Source organism: Gnatocerus cornutus, chromosome 9 (genome assembly GCF_029298725.1).
Source record: "Gnatocerus cornutus isolate USDA-ARS CGAHR chromosome 9, icGnaCorn1.1, whole genome shotgun sequence".
In the NCBI taxonomy this organism is placed as follows: domain Eukaryota; kingdom Metazoa; phylum Arthropoda; class Insecta; order Coleoptera; family Tenebrionidae; genus Gnatocerus; species Gnatocerus cornutus.
The window spans coordinates 5,694,708-5,711,172 of NC_142241.1; the positions used below are offsets into that span (position 1 = coordinate 5,694,708).

The 16,465-nt window shown below is 39.3% G+C and overlaps 5 protein-coding genes across 10 annotated transcripts; 2 read left to right on the forward strand and 3 right to left on the reverse strand.

The window, feature by feature from the left end:
• Window positions 1-1,705: 1,705 nt before the first annotated feature.
• Window positions 1,706-5,174, forward strand: mor (SWI/SNF- related protein mor). 2 transcript variants are annotated; one of them, XM_088046124.1, is made up of 4 exons: window positions 1,706-2,030; window positions 2,081-2,314; window positions 2,538-2,812; window positions 2,864-5,174. In XM_088046124.1, the coding sequence occupies exons 1-4, from the start codon at window positions 1,914-1,916 to the stop codon at window positions 5,034-5,036; spliced, it is 2,799 nt and encodes a 932-aa protein (XP_087902250.1). In that variant the 5' UTR covers window positions 1,706-1,913; the 3' UTR covers window positions 5,037-5,174. The 2 variants fall into 2 exon arrangements, with proteins under 2 accessions (XP_087902250.1, XP_087902249.1); XM_088046123.1 differs by having other exon boundaries at window positions 2,538-5,174.
• Window positions 5,175-5,259: 85 nt separating this feature from the next.
• scaf6 (SR-related CTD associated factor 6) lies at window positions 5,260-8,953 on the reverse strand. Its single transcript, XM_088046129.1, has 8 exons — window positions 8,800-8,953; window positions 8,555-8,725; window positions 8,119-8,503; window positions 7,996-8,067; window positions 7,119-7,938; window positions 6,460-6,593; window positions 5,962-6,333; window positions 5,260-5,914 (listed from the first exon to the last, which is right to left on the reverse strand). Exons 1-8 carry the CDS (start codon window positions 8,822-8,824, stop codon window positions 5,620-5,622), a joined length of 2,274 nt encoding a protein of 757 aa, XP_087902255.1. The 5' UTR covers window positions 8,825-8,953; the 3' UTR covers window positions 5,260-5,619.
• Window positions 8,954-9,071: 118 nt separating this feature from the next.
• On the forward strand, window positions 9,072-10,334 carry Theg (Testicular haploid expressed gene). Its single transcript, XM_088046130.1, has 4 exons — window positions 9,072-9,479; window positions 9,527-9,670; window positions 9,714-10,075; window positions 10,121-10,334. The coding sequence occupies exons 1-4, from the start codon at window positions 9,238-9,240 to the stop codon at window positions 10,282-10,284; spliced, it is 912 nt and encodes a 303-aa protein (XP_087902256.1). The 5' UTR covers window positions 9,072-9,237; the 3' UTR covers window positions 10,285-10,334.
• On the reverse strand, window positions 10,285-15,234 carry AP-1gamma (adaptor protein complex 1, gamma subunit). Of its 4 annotated transcripts, none has more exons than XM_088046128.1 (13): window positions 14,703-14,961; window positions 14,451-14,512; window positions 14,075-14,405; window positions 13,788-14,026; window positions 13,656-13,732; window positions 13,110-13,130; window positions 12,354-12,995; window positions 11,962-12,308; window positions 11,682-11,916; window positions 11,357-11,633; window positions 10,946-11,109; window positions 10,806-10,898; window positions 10,285-10,760 (listed from the first exon to the last, which is right to left on the reverse strand). In XM_088046128.1, exons 2-13 carry the CDS (start codon window positions 14,491-14,493, stop codon window positions 10,659-10,661), a joined length of 2,571 nt encoding a protein of 856 aa, XP_087902254.1. In that variant the 5' UTR covers window positions 14,494-14,512; window positions 14,703-14,961; the 3' UTR covers window positions 10,285-10,658. The 4 variants fall into 4 exon arrangements, with proteins under 4 accessions (XP_087902254.1, XP_087902252.1, XP_087902251.1 ...); XM_088046126.1 differs by having other exon boundaries at window positions 14,565-14,961; XM_088046125.1 differs by lacking the exons at window positions 13,110-13,130; window positions 14,703-14,961 and adding an exon at window positions 15,145-15,234.
• Arfrp1 (ADP-ribosylation factor related protein 1) lies at window positions 15,178-16,242 on the reverse strand. 2 transcript variants are annotated; one of them, XM_088046134.1, is made up of 6 exons: window positions 16,034-16,242; window positions 15,816-15,986; window positions 15,689-15,770; window positions 15,471-15,642; window positions 15,309-15,422; window positions 15,178-15,257 (listed from the first exon to the last, which is right to left on the reverse strand). In XM_088046134.1, the coding sequence occupies exons 1-5, from the start codon at window positions 16,124-16,126 to the stop codon at window positions 15,332-15,334; spliced, it is 609 nt and encodes a 202-aa protein (XP_087902260.1). In that variant the 5' UTR covers window positions 16,127-16,242; the 3' UTR covers window positions 15,178-15,257; window positions 15,309-15,331. The 2 variants fall into 2 exon arrangements, with proteins under 2 accessions (XP_087902260.1, XP_087902258.1); XM_088046132.1 differs by lacking the exon at window positions 15,178-15,257 and having other exon boundaries at window positions 15,277-15,422.
• Window positions 16,243-16,465: the final 223 nt, after the last annotated feature.

Genomic DNA, 16,465 nt, shown 5'->3' on the forward strand with positions numbered 1-16,465 from the left:
ACACGCTAGAGTACACGTGAGCAGACCGTTTAATCCACGACAAGGCGAAATCGGTGCGATGCCTCCGTCATCTACGTGACAACTAACACATCGTTGCACCCGGAATCGACGTCGCCGGACTATTGCGTCTAATGCGATACCGGAATTCGCCCGGAATACTGCAGGGAGCTGGTGGAAGTCGTTTAAACGGCGGACGTATTTCGGAGATTGTTTGTTTGTTTGCACATGAGCTGGAGCAGAGATCACGTTTAGCGTAACGTGGAAACCCACGTGATAGTTGCCATTATAGATTATACCCATCCAACGGCTATTATGACTGGACACTTTCAACTTATTGGGGATATTGAAATCATTATGGGTTGGCATTGAGGTGTGCTCTTACATAAACCAATTGCGTTAATTTTACATATTGAGTAGTGGCGAGAACAAACGGCCTTTCGGGGTAAAGAGAAACCTTCAACAACATGGAAATTTTGAGCTCGCACCATCCTGACTCTAACTGAAAATTATATAATCGGACTAGAAAGTGTAATTCCACGTTATACGATTTTGGCGGAAAATCAAAAATGACGAAAATACATATATGTACTCGACTCCGAAAACGTTTCATGTGTTCTTTTGCAGGTTCTCGATATGAGAGTTCTTTAAGAATATTGCAACACAATTTTTGTGCAATTCTTAATTTAATTCCTTCCTCGTTTCGAGCAATTTTATTGCCTCTTCAATTGCGTTCTTGGCATTTTGGTTAATCTCTAGTACTCGATAGATAACATCAGTGATTTGTTAAAGTTATAGTACAATTCAATTCCAAAGTGTCCAGTTGTAAATATTTTTGTTTTTTAGATTATGTGGTAGTTTAATCTGTCCCATTTTTAGTTATCTTAACTTATGGTAATCCTCTACTCCTAAGCTTATATAATCTACTTAACAGCCTTGAAACATAAATAACTGCTAAAAGCATAAAAGTACAGTTTAAAAATGTCATGCTTTTTTTTATGATTGCAACGTTTTGTTACACAACATTAACTAGTTCAAAGATGTTCTTTTGATTAACTATGCTTAACAAACCACCTATAATATTTCAAGAAAACAACTTCAACAAAAGAAAGCAAGTTTTAGTTATAGAAAGTAACATTTTTACGTTTTTTCTCCGAAATTAATTGAGCAACAAGCCCAAATAAATAATATCTAGGTTTTAATCAAAGGTCTACTTCTAATGATCAAATGATCTACTAACAAAAAGATCATTATCACTATTGATCCCAATGCTAAAAGATAAAAGCAAAATATCTAGAAGTAGTCCAATCTTAACTAAAACTAAACCCCTGGAACTTCAAAATTAACAGATAACAATAACAGATAGCCGTTTTTTTTGATAATGTACTATTTTGGACGCGACTTAAATTACGTACTTTCTAAAGAATCATAACCGCAAGTAATTTGAGTCCTGATCATTGTCAGTGGTTTCGCTACTGCTCACGTTTCACGTGAACACTTAGGTAACAACTAAGAAATGTTCGTTTATATAAGTTGTTTTCGCTATCACGATCCAACTAATAAAGCACATGTGAATCGTTACAATCCATGGTAGTAAACGTGCAACGCTTCACGAACGGGGCTCACGTGTTTGGCGCAACTCCCCTCGATTTTTTTTTGCCATTTCAAAGTTCCCGCTGTTGTGGCGTATATTTGGTTGCCTAAACCAGAATGTGACGTTCTGACTTTTGGGTTTTTGACAGTTGACACTTGTGCGGTGTTTAGCGTCACTTTATCCCTTTTTGTAGTTTACTTTATAAAAGAATAATTTTATTATTATTACCACAACGGGAATGTCGAAATTAGCGAATCTGTAACGCCGAATTTAATTTTTTATGTACTTTACATACAACTGTGCGTAGTTACGGTTTAGCAAAATGATGGCCTACGGCCCCAAGAAGGACGGCAGTCCTAACGTGAAATACTTCGAAGCACCGGAGACTCTTGCTGCTCTTGAAATTGTTAAGCAGTGGGTACAGAAAAATGGCAAAAAGGTGAGGTTTTAAGGGTGGTTTTTAACACCAAATAATCGTTGCGTTTGTAGTATTTACAAGCAGAGCCCGTCACGAATAAGAGTCTCTCCTTGCTGGTTCTGCAATTGATGCAGTTTCAAGAAGACTTTTTGGGGAAGAACGTGCAGAAAACTCCAATGACGCGGATACCAGTGAGGTATTTTTTGGATTTCAAACCGGGAGGGTCATTGTGTCATATGCTCTTAGCAGCTTATAAGTTTAAAAGCGAACATAATTGGCGGAGATTTGAAATACCAACAGGAAAAGTAAGTAGTGAAGTTTTTTTGTTGATTACTTAACTAATATTTAACACTATAGCAAACAAAGGAGATTGAAATGAACTCTTTTTGTCATTGTTTACTAACAGGTGACAGCAAACTTATTTCTATATCAATTTACGATTACCACATTCCAAAGGTCTGAAAAATATGTTTGCTATCATTGCGCCATTGTAAAAAACTCTTTGATAATTTCAACTTTCCTCCACAGAGCACCGGCAAACTTGAGCGAGTGTTTGAAATGTTCAAAACCATGGAAAAAGTCCTCATCCAAAACAGGTTGTATACAGTGCCCACAGTATACATTAGACCCGAAGTGGAAAAGTCTCTCGCCGCGAAACTTCGCGAGATCGTCTGTAGAAAGTTCGCTCAAGTCGCCGAGACCGAAGAAATGGCGACTCACATTTGCTACCCCCCTGTAGATCCAGTAGAGGAAGAATACGGACGTCCGGTCTTTAAACGTGAGAAAATGGTGATGATGCACTGGTACTATTTCCCGAACTCGTACGATACTTGGATCAGTTTAGATATTTCCAGTGAAGGTCTCAGTACCGACGTTCCAAGTCCCAGAACGGAACCTTGGAGGGTTGCCTGTTCATGGTTGCTTGAAACTGATCATTATAATGAGTGGATGTCGGAAGAAGACTATGAAGTAACGGAAATGGGACAGAAGAAGATACATCCTTTGCGAATGTCTGTGGAAGATGTTATGAACCCGTCGAATGATGATAGATCAAAGAAAAAACAAAAAAGGAAACGATCACCGTCGCCACCTTCAAAGGTGGGTAAACGTAAAAGTGGGCGAAGTCCGGCGATTGGAAAGAAACAAAGACCGGATGAAATGGAGGCGGAAGACTTAACGAAGGACATGGAGGAACCAACACCTGAACCTAACATTGTTGAAGTTAACTCAGCTATGGCTAATCAAAACAGTAAAAAAGATCACGAATTGCAACCCTTGAAAGGGGGTTCTATTACTGATTTGGAAGAGAATGAAGAGCGAGGGGAAGACTCCCAGAATGGGAAGAACAGTGATAGTAACACACAAGATGATGGTCAAGAAGACAACGTAACTGAGCAAACTCACCATATAATCATACCATCGTACTCGGCGTGGTTTGACTACAACGCTATTCATGAAGTTGAGAAAAGAGCGTTACCGGAATTCTTTAACGGGAGAAATAAGTCAAAGACACCGGAAATATATCTAGCGTACAGGAATTTCATGCTTGATACTTATAGATTGAATCCAACCGAATACATAACGAGTACAGCATGTCGACGTAATTTGGCTGGAGATGTTTGCGCCATCATGCGTGTACATGCCTTCCTCGAACAGTGGGGCTTAATCAACTATCAAGTTGACACGGATTCTAGACCTTCTCCAATGGGTCCACCTCCGACTTCACATTTTCATATTTTATCTGATACTCCATCAGGTTTACAACCTGTCAATCCACCCAAAACCCAACAACCTAGTGCTGCAAAGACTCTTTTAGATCTAGATAGATCTCAAGAACTCAAGAAAGGCGATGGAATTGATATGATGGGTAACTTCGGCCTGAAATTGGACCAATACGCTAAGAAACCAGCCGCTTTAAGAAACAAAAGCGCGGCGTCTTTGACCAGAGACTGGACAGAACAAGAGACTCTTTTATTGTTAGAAGGACTTGAAATGTTCAAAGACGACTGGAATAAAGTTTGTGAACACGTCGGTTCCAGGACGCAAGATGAGTGCATCCTTCACTTCTTGCGGCTACCGATAGAAGACCCGTATTTGGAAGATCCAGAAGCTGGAGGCGCCCTAGGTCCTCTGGCGTACCAACCAATTCCTTTTAGTAAATCCGGAAACCCCATTATGTCCACTGTTGCATTCTTAGCCTCCATTGTGGATCCTCGTGTGGCAGCAGCGGCCGCTAAATCAGCAATGAACGAGTTTGCGAGCATAAAAGACGAAGTACCAGCGGCGGTCATGGACGCCCACTTGAAAAACGTAGAAGCGTCGTCAGCCGAAGGCAAATACGATCCAGCAGCTAACTTAGCTTTGACAGGCATTGCCGGAACCGCCCCTGAGAAAGAAGAAGACGATAAGATCAAAAAAGAGCCCGAAAACAAAGAAGAAGAAAAACCCGAAGAGAAGAAACCGGAAGAAAAGGAGGAGAAAGAAGACAAAGCGATAAAAGCAGAAACACCCCCAGAGCCTGTCAAAACGGAAAAGCCCGAACAACCCGAAACAAAACCAGAAAGAACAGTAGTCAAAGACAGTGAAATGCAAAGTGCAGCAGCGGCCGCTTTGGCGGCGGCAGCTGTTAAAGCGAAGCATCTGGCAGCGGTTGAAGAACGTAAAATAAAATCATTGGTTGCCTTGTTGGTCGAAACGCAGATGAAGAAATTAGAAATTAAATTGAGGCACTTTGAAGAATTGGAAACTACAATGGAAAGAGAAAGGGAAGGACTGGAGTATCAAAGACAACAGTTGATAACCGAACGGCAGCAGTTTCATTTGGAACAACTAAAGGCTGCGGAATTTAGGGCGAGACAACAGGCTCATCAAAGGTTGCAAGCTGATCAGGGACAGTGGGCTATGCAACAACCGCAAATGACTCATACGGCGCCCCCTAATGAAGCGGCACCGACCAACACCCCTACACCACCCAGTCCACAAGCCGCGGCTGTCGCGTCTCCTGCGCCGCCACATCATCATATTTAAGGGGTGAATTTTAAATTGATTTAGTAGTTTTGTAAGCAAGGTATTATACGAATTTGTATTTGTTTTTTAGCTATACTCGCTTATAATTTACTGTGTTTATCTAAGAGTCTACATTAATTAAAACTTTAAGTGGTACAAAAACAACTTGTTTTATTTCCCTCTATCCTTTGAAATAAACCAGTGACTGAAAGTTATGAGACATTTGTTTTGCAATAAAAGAATCTAAAGAAACAAGAAATTTATTAGCGCCTTATTCACTTAATTACAATCAATTACATACGGATCCCTGTCACAAGTAAAATAACAATTAAAAATAACATATTTATTAGTCTGATGTTTGTACAGTGTGCTTATTTACACGATTTTATTTTTTACAATACGTCAATTACACGTGCATAATAAAATATGCAATCGTTAATTGCTAGGAATTTTTTCTCGCTTTGATTGGCAATTGGATAGGTACTCGTAGATGATTTACGCTTTTTGAAACACTTAATGAACACGGTAAAAAATATATCCTGACATGAAAAATACATCTCGCCATTTTTTTCAAAAATAAAAAAACAAAATGGAAATAAGAAACCTAGTAATCAAGTAACTTACTCTCATTGGCTCTCTCCTCAGCTCGCGCCTTCATTCGCGTAATAAAAGCAGCCCCTTTGTTTTTCCTAAAGTTTTCATACGGATCGTTCAAATTACACCCCACTCCCTTAAACTGGTCCTGCCTATCCCGAACGTCCCCACCCGAAATAGGCGCATCAATTCCCTGTTCATTAGCCCCTAACCCGCTCCCGCCCCACCCCATTTTTCTTAACATTTGATGTCCTTTATTAGTAGAGTCAATTTCTTGTTTTTCGTTCCGCACAAAATTCGGCGCACTGAAAAAATCAATGTGATGACCACCACTTTTTCTTTGAAAGCTCACCTGAAGCCTATTGCTGGAGGCGGTGGTGAGGGCGATCGTCGAACTGGCGATCTCGAGGGTGATCTGGAAACACTTCTTCTTCTTCGTCCACTCCTAGAATGTCGTCTTCTTGGTGTTCTCGGACTCCTCGATCTCGACCGTGATCTGGATTTCGATCTAGACTTGGAGCGACGCCCTCGAGCTGGAGGCGAAGGCGATTTACTTGCGTATCTTCGTTTTGGCGGTGACGGCTCTTTTTCTACTGGCAGTACAATTGGACTTGGACTACGAGACTTTTCCCGAAGACCAGCGGCGATTTGCTCTTCTTTTTCGCGCTTCGCGTTGTTCTTTGCCTTGTAGTATTCATACAAACCTAGCTTTTCCCAACCTTCACTGTTTTTACAACGTACATAGTTTATAAAAGGAACCACACGTCAACATAATGGTTATTTAAAATTTTAAGTATGTTATATGAGAAATATTTGAGGCAATAATGTGACCTAATTGTCAATTTTTTACCTGTCTCGGGGCCGCTCATGGCTGGGTAGTGAATAAAAGGCCTCCACAGCCGCTAGAAGACGATCGCTAGGGGGCGCAGGTGGTGGCAACCTAATATCTTTAGGATCTAACGGTTTATATGTTGTATCTTCCAACTAGAATAAGTGTGTCAAAAACTATTACATGATCGGAGATATCGCTAATCAGATTTGTAAAAGCCAACATTCACATAGTTGAGACAACTTCGTAATGGAGATTTAACAGCATCAAATTTCACACTCCATCATTATCGTGTCTCAGCAACATAAAATGTTTACAATCCCACAAATGATATAATTGGTACTTTTCGGAGCAGAATATTTTTCCGCATGACCTATTTTTTTTTGCAGAACAGCAAAAACTCTATATTGATGAAATGCCCAACATTCTGCTCGAAAAATAGACGTTAAACATAACATCATTTTTTACCAAAATTCAATTTATTTGAGTAATAAATCAATAAATAATGATTTTATGTCCAACGTCCTGAACAGAACGAATCCAAAGCTAAAAGTTCGCTTTAAGATCCATCCTGCGTATCACAAACTTTCAAAAATATCAGCTGATGATTTCAATAACCTTCTCCAAATAGAACAAACTATCATTAATGAAACATTCTATGTCCTTGATAATAATCATACCTTAATCAGCGGCACCATGAGCCCAGCTGGTAGATCATAATAGGGTGCTGTCGGCATCAACTCTTCCACAACTGGCGGTTCAGGATTCGGAGCAAATCCAGGAGGTGGTTTTGAAAAATCAGGAAAAACACCAGGCGGCGGAAAAAATCCTGGCGGCGGTTGCGAAAACGGATTATCCATTCCATTACTTGGTAATGTAGGAGATGGCCCCAACGGTGGCGGCGGATGCGTCGTCAAATTTGGAGGTGGTATTGAAGGATTAATCGGTAAAAAGTCATTTGGTGGTTGTGTTGGGGGCGGATTCAGAGTTTGAATCGGGAAGTTTTGACTCGGCGGTGGTGGATTCTGACTGGTAGCGCTGTTCTGTTGACTCAGATTCTGGATAGTTTGTTGTAAACTTGCTTGGATTGTTTCTAACGGGATGATGTTAGTGTTCTGAACTGGGGGCGGCTGTTGTTGTTGTTCGAGATTCTGTTTCTGTTGTTGGAGGTCGGAGATTTGTTGCATCGCATGACAAACGAATGCTTGATGTTGAGCTTGATAGCTATCGTAAGTTTGTTTGGTCTGTTGGGCAAGGGCCGCGATTTCTACCCCATATTTCATCATTTGTTGTGATTGGTATTGTTGGTAACTCTGTGATGGCTGCCGCATTTTTTCTACGGTGGTCGGGTCTAGATAGTTTGCTTTAGACTCCCATAATTTCAGAAGTTTTTCTAGTTTTGCGCGTTGGTCTTCTGAAGCATTAATATGAGCATTGCAGAACATTGGAACGACTACTGACTCTAAAGCCTCTTTTAGTTCATTTGCGTTTTTTCTAGCACTAGAAGATTAAAATAATTAATGCAATAAAAACAAACAACATATTTATACAACTCACCAGTGATGTAAGAGGTCATTAACTAAATAAATGACGTGCAGTTTTTGCGAGAATGCTGACGCCTCAATGACTCTACAACAACACTGATAGAAAAAGGGGGCAATTTAGATACAAAAAACTTACTTTGTCAGTAAACAATGAACAATACAATAAGCTTGTTCTTTGTTAGTGGCGTGCTGTAAAAACCACGATTTTCCGTTACTTATACTGTCTTTTGTACAACTCTCTATAATAGGTTGTAAAATGCTGTATATGTCCTGAAGGCTAATATCACAATCCTCTGCTTCTTTCTGCAAAGTTGTGACTTCACACTTTGACACTACAGCTTCAGCTTGAGCTTGTTGCTGCTGTAACAACACAGTGTGCTGAGCTGACAGGTTCTGTTCACTTTGTTTTATTTGCTCCCTTAAACTGTCTTGCTGCATTGTAAGCTGATCCATCTCTGTGTTGGGAATAGGAGAATTCCAATTGTTTGGACTGTTTTCCATAATACCTTGTTGCTTTAGTACTAAAACCACTAATTACCAGATGCCATAACAAAACAATATTGATTTAATACCTGCTTGCTCTGTGGTTACTTTGTACTGGTAGTAATTAAAGTATTCACCTCCATACAAAAACTGGAACTTTGGATTACCTTTTTGTTTATTTTTGGTCATCTGCTCAAATTCAGGGCCATTTCGGGCGACAAACTGGGCGAGTTTGTCGATTATATTCCTTAATTCCGTATCTAACAACACATAACCTCAATTGTGTACTCTGATAAAACGGTAATTTTGGGACTTGCAGCGAAAAGCGACTTACCTTGTGGGGGTTGCGGCAGGTCCATTCTTTCTTTAACTCAAAACATAGTTTATGTTAAAAGGGACACTTTTTTGGCAAATTACAATAATATTTAAATTGACAAAACGCTTGCCAAAAGTTTACCACAATGACAGGCAGGGCTGCCAGCAAATTCGCCAACTACGTTTACATTCTCATTACTGACATTACCAAACTCTTGGCCAATTTTATTCACTTATCTTCCTTTAGAGACGCTAGTATAACCCCTGAATGGTTTATTTCGGTTTAAATTTTTGAAATTGACTCAAAACTCTGCGTTTATTTTTTGTTTACCGTTTATGTTGGCGGCTTTGACTCCGCGGGTAATTTAAACAATCTTATGGCCATGGAAACGTGCAATCAGTTTTTCTCGTAAATTCATGTCATTCATTTCATAATTCCATCACCTTAAGCTTCACCATGTTAAAATTAGACATTTTAGTCCACCCTACTATTTCAGAACCTAAAATAAAAGACAATGAGCCCTCTAAGCCCCCCGCGAAAAAATGGAAGTTTCCTTGGCGCATTAACATGCTGGCCACTCCAAAGCCTCCAGTGGCACATAAGTACGAAACACCTCCACCGGAAGGCTTCAAAGTCTATGGACCATTAGATCCTGCGACGGAATTCCGTTCTGATCATTTAGCAAGACCGTTTATTAGGTTTATTTAGTGAAGCCCGATTCATTATCATTTACACCATTTTTTAGAAAACTGATAGAAAATAGGGGCATGTACAGAGCCGGTGACACCTATTACTTGGAGAAAATGACGAGGATAATACAGAAGTCGTGGGCATCGATTTATAACTATTACAAAAAAATTCTAAGAGAGAGACGACTTAAACTATTACAGTATGTGTTACCATTGTTGGTTCAATGATTAAGTTCTTTCTAGCAAGAGGCACGCGAAACTGGAAAAGTCTAAACCTACAGGGAAATCCTTGGAAAAAATTTTGGATCAACGAAACGAGCATTTAAAAACACTCGCGAATCCCAAGAAGTTGTTCTTGCCTCCAGAGATTCCTCGTCAAAAGAAGATGCTGGAGGATCTTCTACAGGTCCTTGAGATCCTTGCGCAGCCCAAAGTACATCCTGTGCCACCTCCTCGAGAGATTGGAGTCGTTCCTCCTGCTGCCCTGCTATATGAAATAACAGAAGCAATATTAAAATTGTCGGCACCAACTGAAAGGATGATGCAGAAGGACCCTGATATCAACGAAATGTTCGCTGTGAAGAAATCCGCTCTCACTGCCACATGTGCGTGATTAATAAAAATTCCAAATTTTAAATTCTTTCTTGTAGGTACTCCTCGTCTTGAGAAGCTAGCGCAGCCTTCGTTCAGCATGCGTGCTGCCAAGAAACAAGACGAAGATAAATACGATCCTTGGGTGATTTCTCCGACGGCTTTGAAGTACAAAGCGTCTCCTAGGATTTTAGAGTTGGCTAAACCGTTAGAACGAATGTAATGTAGGTATTTACAATTTATTGATCTAAAGTTATGGACGCAAATAACATTGTATAACAAAACAAGCATTAAATTAAAGAATTTTCGCTGAAAACGAGTATAAATAAAAATGTATACAGCTAATCAGATATTCATAAAATAACGATATAACTGCAATGGGGTCCGATTATGAAAAAAACCTAATCAAAAGTGCCTAAAGTAATTAAGTACTCAATTATTAAAAACAATTATTTACAGTGTCTCACTAAAAAATAACTAAATCTAATTATAGAAAATATTACATTTCCGTTATACAGTCTACAATAAAAAATAGACTTGTATTTATAAATATGTAACAGTATGAGAAAATTCACAGATTAGTTAGCCGGTTTTCCGTCAATCCCAAATCTCCGTTGGGAAATTATTTACTTCCGTTTGGGCTTGCACGGGATTACCATCGACGTTGTACGACAACTTTATCCTCATTTTCAACGTGCTCTGTGGAAACCGAGTTATTAAAGACGACACACTAGTAATCTTTACCTTGTTGGGATTTGTAACTTTCAACACTTGCGTGATTTGTCCGCCTGGACTCATGATCGTACCTGAGGGGGACATCATTTGCAATTGGAATGTCTGAAAAACAACATTTTCATCGAATCTTTCTGTAAAACGCGATCTACCTTAGGAACTGCAGCTTGGAACAAGAAGTCCGTCATCGGAGACAAGGTTTCGTTTGTAGCTACCACATGTATCGTGAGGGTGTTTGTATCTGGCACTTTTTCCAAGGAGAAACATAATCTCAATCCATCTTTATCGTAAGCTGTGATTGTAGGCACGTCTTTTTCTTAAAAAAAGATTTATTTCGCATGTCAAGAAAAATTCTCAAGCAAAACATTTAAATTCATTTGTATAAAGAAGTAAATATTACGCAACTTCAAACATGACAGCAAATTATCAGATTAATCACAACAAGTTCAAGAACATTCTTATTTTGTTGTGCTAAGAATTAGAACAGTATCGTAGTCAGAGTTCTTATCAGTTTTTAGAGACAAATAAAATAGTTTCAATGTTCGTCAAACGAAAGTTCTTACCATTTACGATTTTAGAGTTACTTAATAAATCTCCTCCAATAAAATTCGAGTTCTGGTTGATGACAATTGGCAAACTCCCGTTGTTATTCTCCACTATCAATCCAAGATTTGTGGTATCAGTTGTAGGGATAGTTTGTAACGCTGGCGTATCTATATTATCCATTTCATTAAATAGATCTAATAAATCTACTTTGTTGCTAGACGTAGTTGTATTGGTTGGTGGTGGAGGCGCCGGTGTGGGTCCTCCAAAGTCAACCAACAGATCCAACAGAGCGTTCTATTAAAAAGCAGTTACCCAACAACAAAAACTCGTTTTAAGACTCACTGAATCGTTGCTAACATGCTGAGGACTATCTTCCGGTGTTTTGATCTCGGCCTCGATGTCTCCGTTGGTGTGAGCATCCCCAGCTTGCCGCACTACTTCCATTGGAGGCATCCTCTCCAAAAGAGACGGTCTCAAATGCGAGTACTTCCCGAAAAACTGGGAAAACTCTGCACCTCTTTGTTGCAATTCTATGTGCAAACTCGAACAGAACGAACTTATGATTTGTTGAATTTTACTAAAAATAACAGTCAGCTGAGTCAAAACACTTGTTAAATCTTACTTATTTGTGACTGTGAATCTTGTACTCAGTTTGGTTATCGACATCAAAGCGTACTGTTTGGTAGTTGTTGAGTTTTGAGGTGACCACAGAAGTTTTTGGTACAGTTCAATAACTTCGTTCTCTGATGGAGGTGTAATTCCGGTCTCGTCGTCAATGGGAGCTTGTAACAGTTGATCTCCATACTCCCCAATAGCCCAGACAGCCACTTGAGTTAGAGGCTGTTTATCCATTAAGTCTTCAGACAACGCTTTATACAACTGGAGGGTCACGTAGGCTTGCTGATTCGTGCTTTCCGAAATTAACTGAATTGTCGAAGAAGTAACATCATCGCGGACGTAATTACCAGCCTATAATCTTACTTAAGTATACGAAGATCATGTTTCATTTCTTACCCCTATTAACACTTTTAGAAGAGTGTCTAGATGCCACTTTTTGTTTGGAGCGAATCTCTCCGCCGACATGACAATGTTAGATGAACAGTGCGCTTTGAACTCTGGATCGGCTTTCTCTAAAAATGTGATAAGTTCCTTCATCATGGTCCGAATATTCTGCGTGTTGACAAGCGCAAACGACAACTCCATCGCTCTCTTCCTGATGGAAATATCCGGATCCTTTAAACACTCAAGAATCGTCGATCTATGTCTCTGAACAGCCGAAGTGTCGACATGCACAGTCCTCAATAACGTATTCAAAGCAACATAACGTATATTCTTATCATTATTCAAAAGGAATCTCCCTAGAATATTAACAGCAAGAACTCGCAAACCCCCTTCCGATTTGATATCCATAATAGATAAGACAGTCTCATATAAAATCGTGTTTCCGACATTCTTGCTCGTTTCGGTATTTGTGGCAACCTGAGCTAGAATGTCGTTCATTGCTTCAGAAGCATCGGCATCGTTTCTACCCAAAACACGTAGAAGTTTCAAGATTTTTACTTGTAGGAACGGATCGCTGACTCCGGAAACGTCGTGGTCTGGCGAATATCCGGCGAGGATTAGGTTTTTCAGAATTCGGACCAGATTAGGGACAATCTGTAAAAAACGAGGAGGGAAATTACTTGCGAAAGCTAAACGGATTAACAACCAAACGAGTTGTTAGCTAAAGCTAGAAAAAGTCAAATGACACAACAAACAAAAGGGGCTTACGGTTTTGTCTTTAATTTGAAACTGAAACAGAAAAAAAATGAAATGAAAAACCAACCACCATGCTATATGAAAAAGCGACAGAACTTGTTTTAATTTTATTAAAATTATTGTTTCACGTGAAAATTTGCATAATTTGTCTGTGATAATAATGAGTTGAGAAATCCACTTGAAAATGAATTCTTTGTTGTTTTATTTAATGAGTTTTAAAGGTTTCTAAAGTAAAAAATAATGAGAATAGCAGGACTTTGATAATTCGTTTTCTTTAACAAGCGACCGTAAAATGCCAATTTATTGACCTTGTTTGTTTATAATGGTATTATTCATCGCCCACGAGTCATAAAATGTTTATTTTTTTGAGGTTTGTATGTTGCAGAAAGTTTAGATTCGCTAATGGTTAAATGAATTTTCACACCGCATACCAAAACCCCTACGTTCGTAATAAAACAGGCCAAATCGTTCCCTCCAACTTTGTACCCTTGCTACATAAACAACAACTATTTTTACCATCTCATTAACAATACCAGTCACGTCATAATAGCAACTTACTTTTTTGAAGTGGTTCAAGGTGTCAGGGCTATTTTCGCACATCTCGGTGATCAAGGTAACGCCTGTTATCAAAACGCCTGTAATAAAATAGACGTGAAGCTTAACTTTACACCACCATAAAAAGTTTATTACCATGATTTTTCTCAGACAGGAGACTTCTTGTGGCTGGCAAAAAAATCTCCATGAGTTCAGGCACACGTTTAATAATTCGGAACGCACACAACGCTGCTTTTTTTCTAATATAAGCATTTGGGGACTTCATCAATCTTTCAACTTCCCCAGCTAAATCCCTGGCCATTTCTGGAGACGCAATAGCCCCCAATGTACATAAAGCTAGTCCAACAACAAACTGCGTTGTCGAGTTTAAATCACTGGAAGTTAATGATGTAGTAAAGACAATGAGGCACCCCAATACCTACTTTTTGAGACAGTTTGTTATTAATAAGTGAACGTCTTGACGCTCGTCTAATAGTAACATAGCGCCTAAGTAGCCGATTCTCTTATCTGTAAACCTGGAGCTTGCTATTAACTTCAGACATTCTAACTGGCCAAAATGTGCAGGATAACCCAACATGTGGATGTATAAAAGTTTCGCTATGTTACGACACCGCCACACTGAGTCTTCTTCGCGGAACGTGGACCTGATGTATGCACATTCCTTGTTGACCACACTGCGTTCTTCAGCGGCAGTTCGTGCAGCTCGAATTTGCCGAATTAGATCCCGTAACCGCATAGGTGTGGGCATTCGAACTACAAAGAGACTTTGCAAATGGGTCACAAAACTGACTGTATTACCTCGTTCGATGGCTTCATTCACTGCCTGTTTAATCGTGGCCATGTTAAAGGCCGGGTTGAACCTAAAATTGTGTTTATTAAGGCACTTTTCGTTCAACTTAAGGGGTTATTTACCCGTGTTCTGAGGCATTCATGTTGCGGTTTTTTTAGCAGAGCGACACACAAAGGTTAATTAAAGAACAAACAACACAAAACCATCGGTCGTTTTCGATTATTTGTGATTTCCAACGCGAGTTATTTACTATTATTCACCTGCGATTTTCACACCTCACTCATTTGACAGGTGTCATCCACTGTGTCCGAATTCAAGGGAAATCGAAGGGTTTTTGTCTTAACACTTAGCAAACAACGCAAAGTCACTTTAAATTAAAAAAATGTGGAGCTAACTATTTGTTATAAATTTTAGACCATCCCACGGGTTTAACTTTGACAAGACGACATTTGCAATATGGCCGGCTCGTGACGTCACAAATGTCGACGTCTTACCAGAACATGATGTGGTCGAATTAATTAAAATACAACAAAACCCATTTCGTTTTAATTATTTATTACACAACGAAATGGGGAATTTTTGTTACAAAACCAACAGACACAACAGCCAGCCCATAAACCACATTAAAAAAAAAGGAGTTCGTGGTAATGCAACGTTTCCACAAAAAAGCTGTTTTTTTATACAAACCAAACGTGTTTTTACCTTCGGTTTAATTCAGGTGGTAAAACGCTCCACTCGCTTTCATAATAAGGGTACATTCTGGAATTTAAGCTCTCCCTTCAAACATATACAAACACCTGTTTGGACTGTGATAACTAAAAGATAAGACCCCCATAGAATTTTATCTATTTATTTTGTTAGCTCACAGATTACGCATTGTGTAATTAAATCAATTTTCTTCGTGGTTGCGCGCTGGTCTTATGAAACTATTGCGCTTTATGCAGTCCACCAGCCATTTAATACCCTCGTCCACTCCATCCCTACAAAGAAACTCAGTTTCTTTCACTTAAAACTGTTTTATAATTTACCCAGTCAGGGCTGAAATGGGCATCACCATACAATCCCGTTTCCCAATCAAATGGGCGTTCTTATTAAAAATAGGCTTCACCTCTCGCACCCCCATACATTCTGGAATGTCCTGTTTATTTGCCAAGACCAGTAAAGGAATACCTCGCAGATTCTCATTAGCTATCATCTTATCTAAAAACAATGAATCATTATCTAGCTTGACAAGGGGGCCACCAACCGAAAGTCTCCTTAGAATCATCTATTCTGTCTCTATCTGAAGAATCCACAATGTAGATAATCGCATGCGACTCTGCATAATACTACAACTCAAAATTAACATAAAAAAAACACCAAAAAAAACATACTTTGTCCCAAAGCGACTGCAACTCGCTCTGCCCCCCGAGGTCCCAAAAATTCAGTCTTATCCCCGCTATATCTATTTTACCTATATTTAGCCCCACCGTTGTCGTTATTTTACTGGGATGAATACTAGTGTAATTTTTCGTAAGTTTTGTTTTTGCCGCCTCCAAGTATGTCTGCAAGGGATGTTATTAAGGTTGGTAACACTTCTTGGTGTAATTACCGTTTTTCCAGCGTTGTCGAGGCCTAGAATTAACACACAGAACTCTTCTTTTTGGACCATGTACTTGTAGAAGCCGTGGAAGAGGGTGTACATGATTTTGGGGGCGAAAGAAAGACTTTAATTCGACCATATGTGCAAAACGTTCGCCATGTTGCTTCGGATCAGGGCTGGCAACCGCAGAGTTGTAAATAAAGAGTTTTTGTAAATATACACTAAGGCCAAGTTTTATGCGAAATCAATGATAGCTTTTATGGTTTAAAGCCTTGTTTTTATTTAATTAAAAGCGATGAGAGCTTTATTGCCAACACGTACGACAAAAAATTACCAAAACAAAAATCTTCATTCGCCAGGAGCGGCTTCAGAAAAAAGTACGACGCTAAAATTAATTTTGTGTTTCAGTATTTCAGTTATAAAATGTTTTTATTATCTTTG

Bases quoted from the DNA above. Each gene is read 5' to 3' on its own strand.
- mor (XM_088046123.1), top strand. From the start codon at position 1,914: ATGATGGCCTACGGCCCCAAGAAGGACGGCAGTCCTAACGTGAAATAC. The intron at 2,031-2,080 runs GTGAGGTTTTAA...TTGCGTTTGTAG, and splicing joins TACAGAAAAATGGCAAAAAG to TATTTACAAGCAGAGCCCGT. The intron at 2,315-2,537 runs GTAAGTAGTGAA...TTTCCTCCACAG, and splicing joins TTGAAATACCAACAGGAAAA to AGCACCGGCAAACTTGAGCG.
- scaf6 (XM_088046129.1), bottom strand. From the start codon at position 8,824: ATGGACCTGCCGCAACCCCCACAAG. The intron at 8,504-8,554 runs GTATTAAATCAA...TAGTGGTTTTAG, and splicing joins AGTAACCACAGAGCAAGCAG to TACTAAAGCAACAAGGTATT. The intron at 5,915-5,961 runs GTGAGCTTTCAA...TGATTTTTTCAG, and splicing joins CCTCCAGCAATAGGCTTCAG to TGCGCCGAATTTTGTGCGGA.
- AP-1gamma (XM_088046125.1), bottom strand. From the start codon at position 15,200: ATGTACCCTTATTATGAAAGCGAGTGGAGCGTTTTACCACCTGAATTA. The intron at 14,513-15,144 runs GTAAAAACACGT...ACACAATTTTAG, and splicing joins CCACCTGAATTAAACCGAAG to GTTCAACCCGGCCTTTAACA. The intron at 12,309-12,353 runs GTAAGAAATGAA...GTAAGATTATAG, and splicing joins TTCTAAAAGTGTTAATAGGG to GCTGGTAATTACGTCCGCGA.
- Theg (XM_088046130.1), top strand. From the start codon at position 9,238: ATGTTAAAATTAGACATTTTAGTCCACCCTACTATTTCAGAACCTAAA. The intron at 9,671-9,713 runs GTATGTGTTACC...AGTTCTTTCTAG, and splicing joins AGACGACTTAAACTATTACA to CAAGAGGCACGCGAAACTGG. The intron at 10,076-10,120 runs GTGCGTGATTAA...TCTTTCTTGTAG, and splicing joins ATCCGCTCTCACTGCCACAT to GTACTCCTCGTCTTGAGAAG.
- Arfrp1 (XM_088046134.1), bottom strand. From the start codon at position 16,126: ATGTACACCCTCTTCCACGGCTTCTACAAGTACATGGTCCAAAAAGAA. The intron at 15,771-15,815 runs GTATGTTTTTTT...TTTGAGTTGTAG, and splicing joins TGCAGTCGCTTTGGGACAAA to TATTATGCAGAGTCGCATGC. The intron at 15,643-15,688 runs GTTGGTGGCCCC...CATTGTTTTTAG, and splicing joins TGATTCTAAGGAGACTTTCG to ATAAGATGATAGCTAATGAG.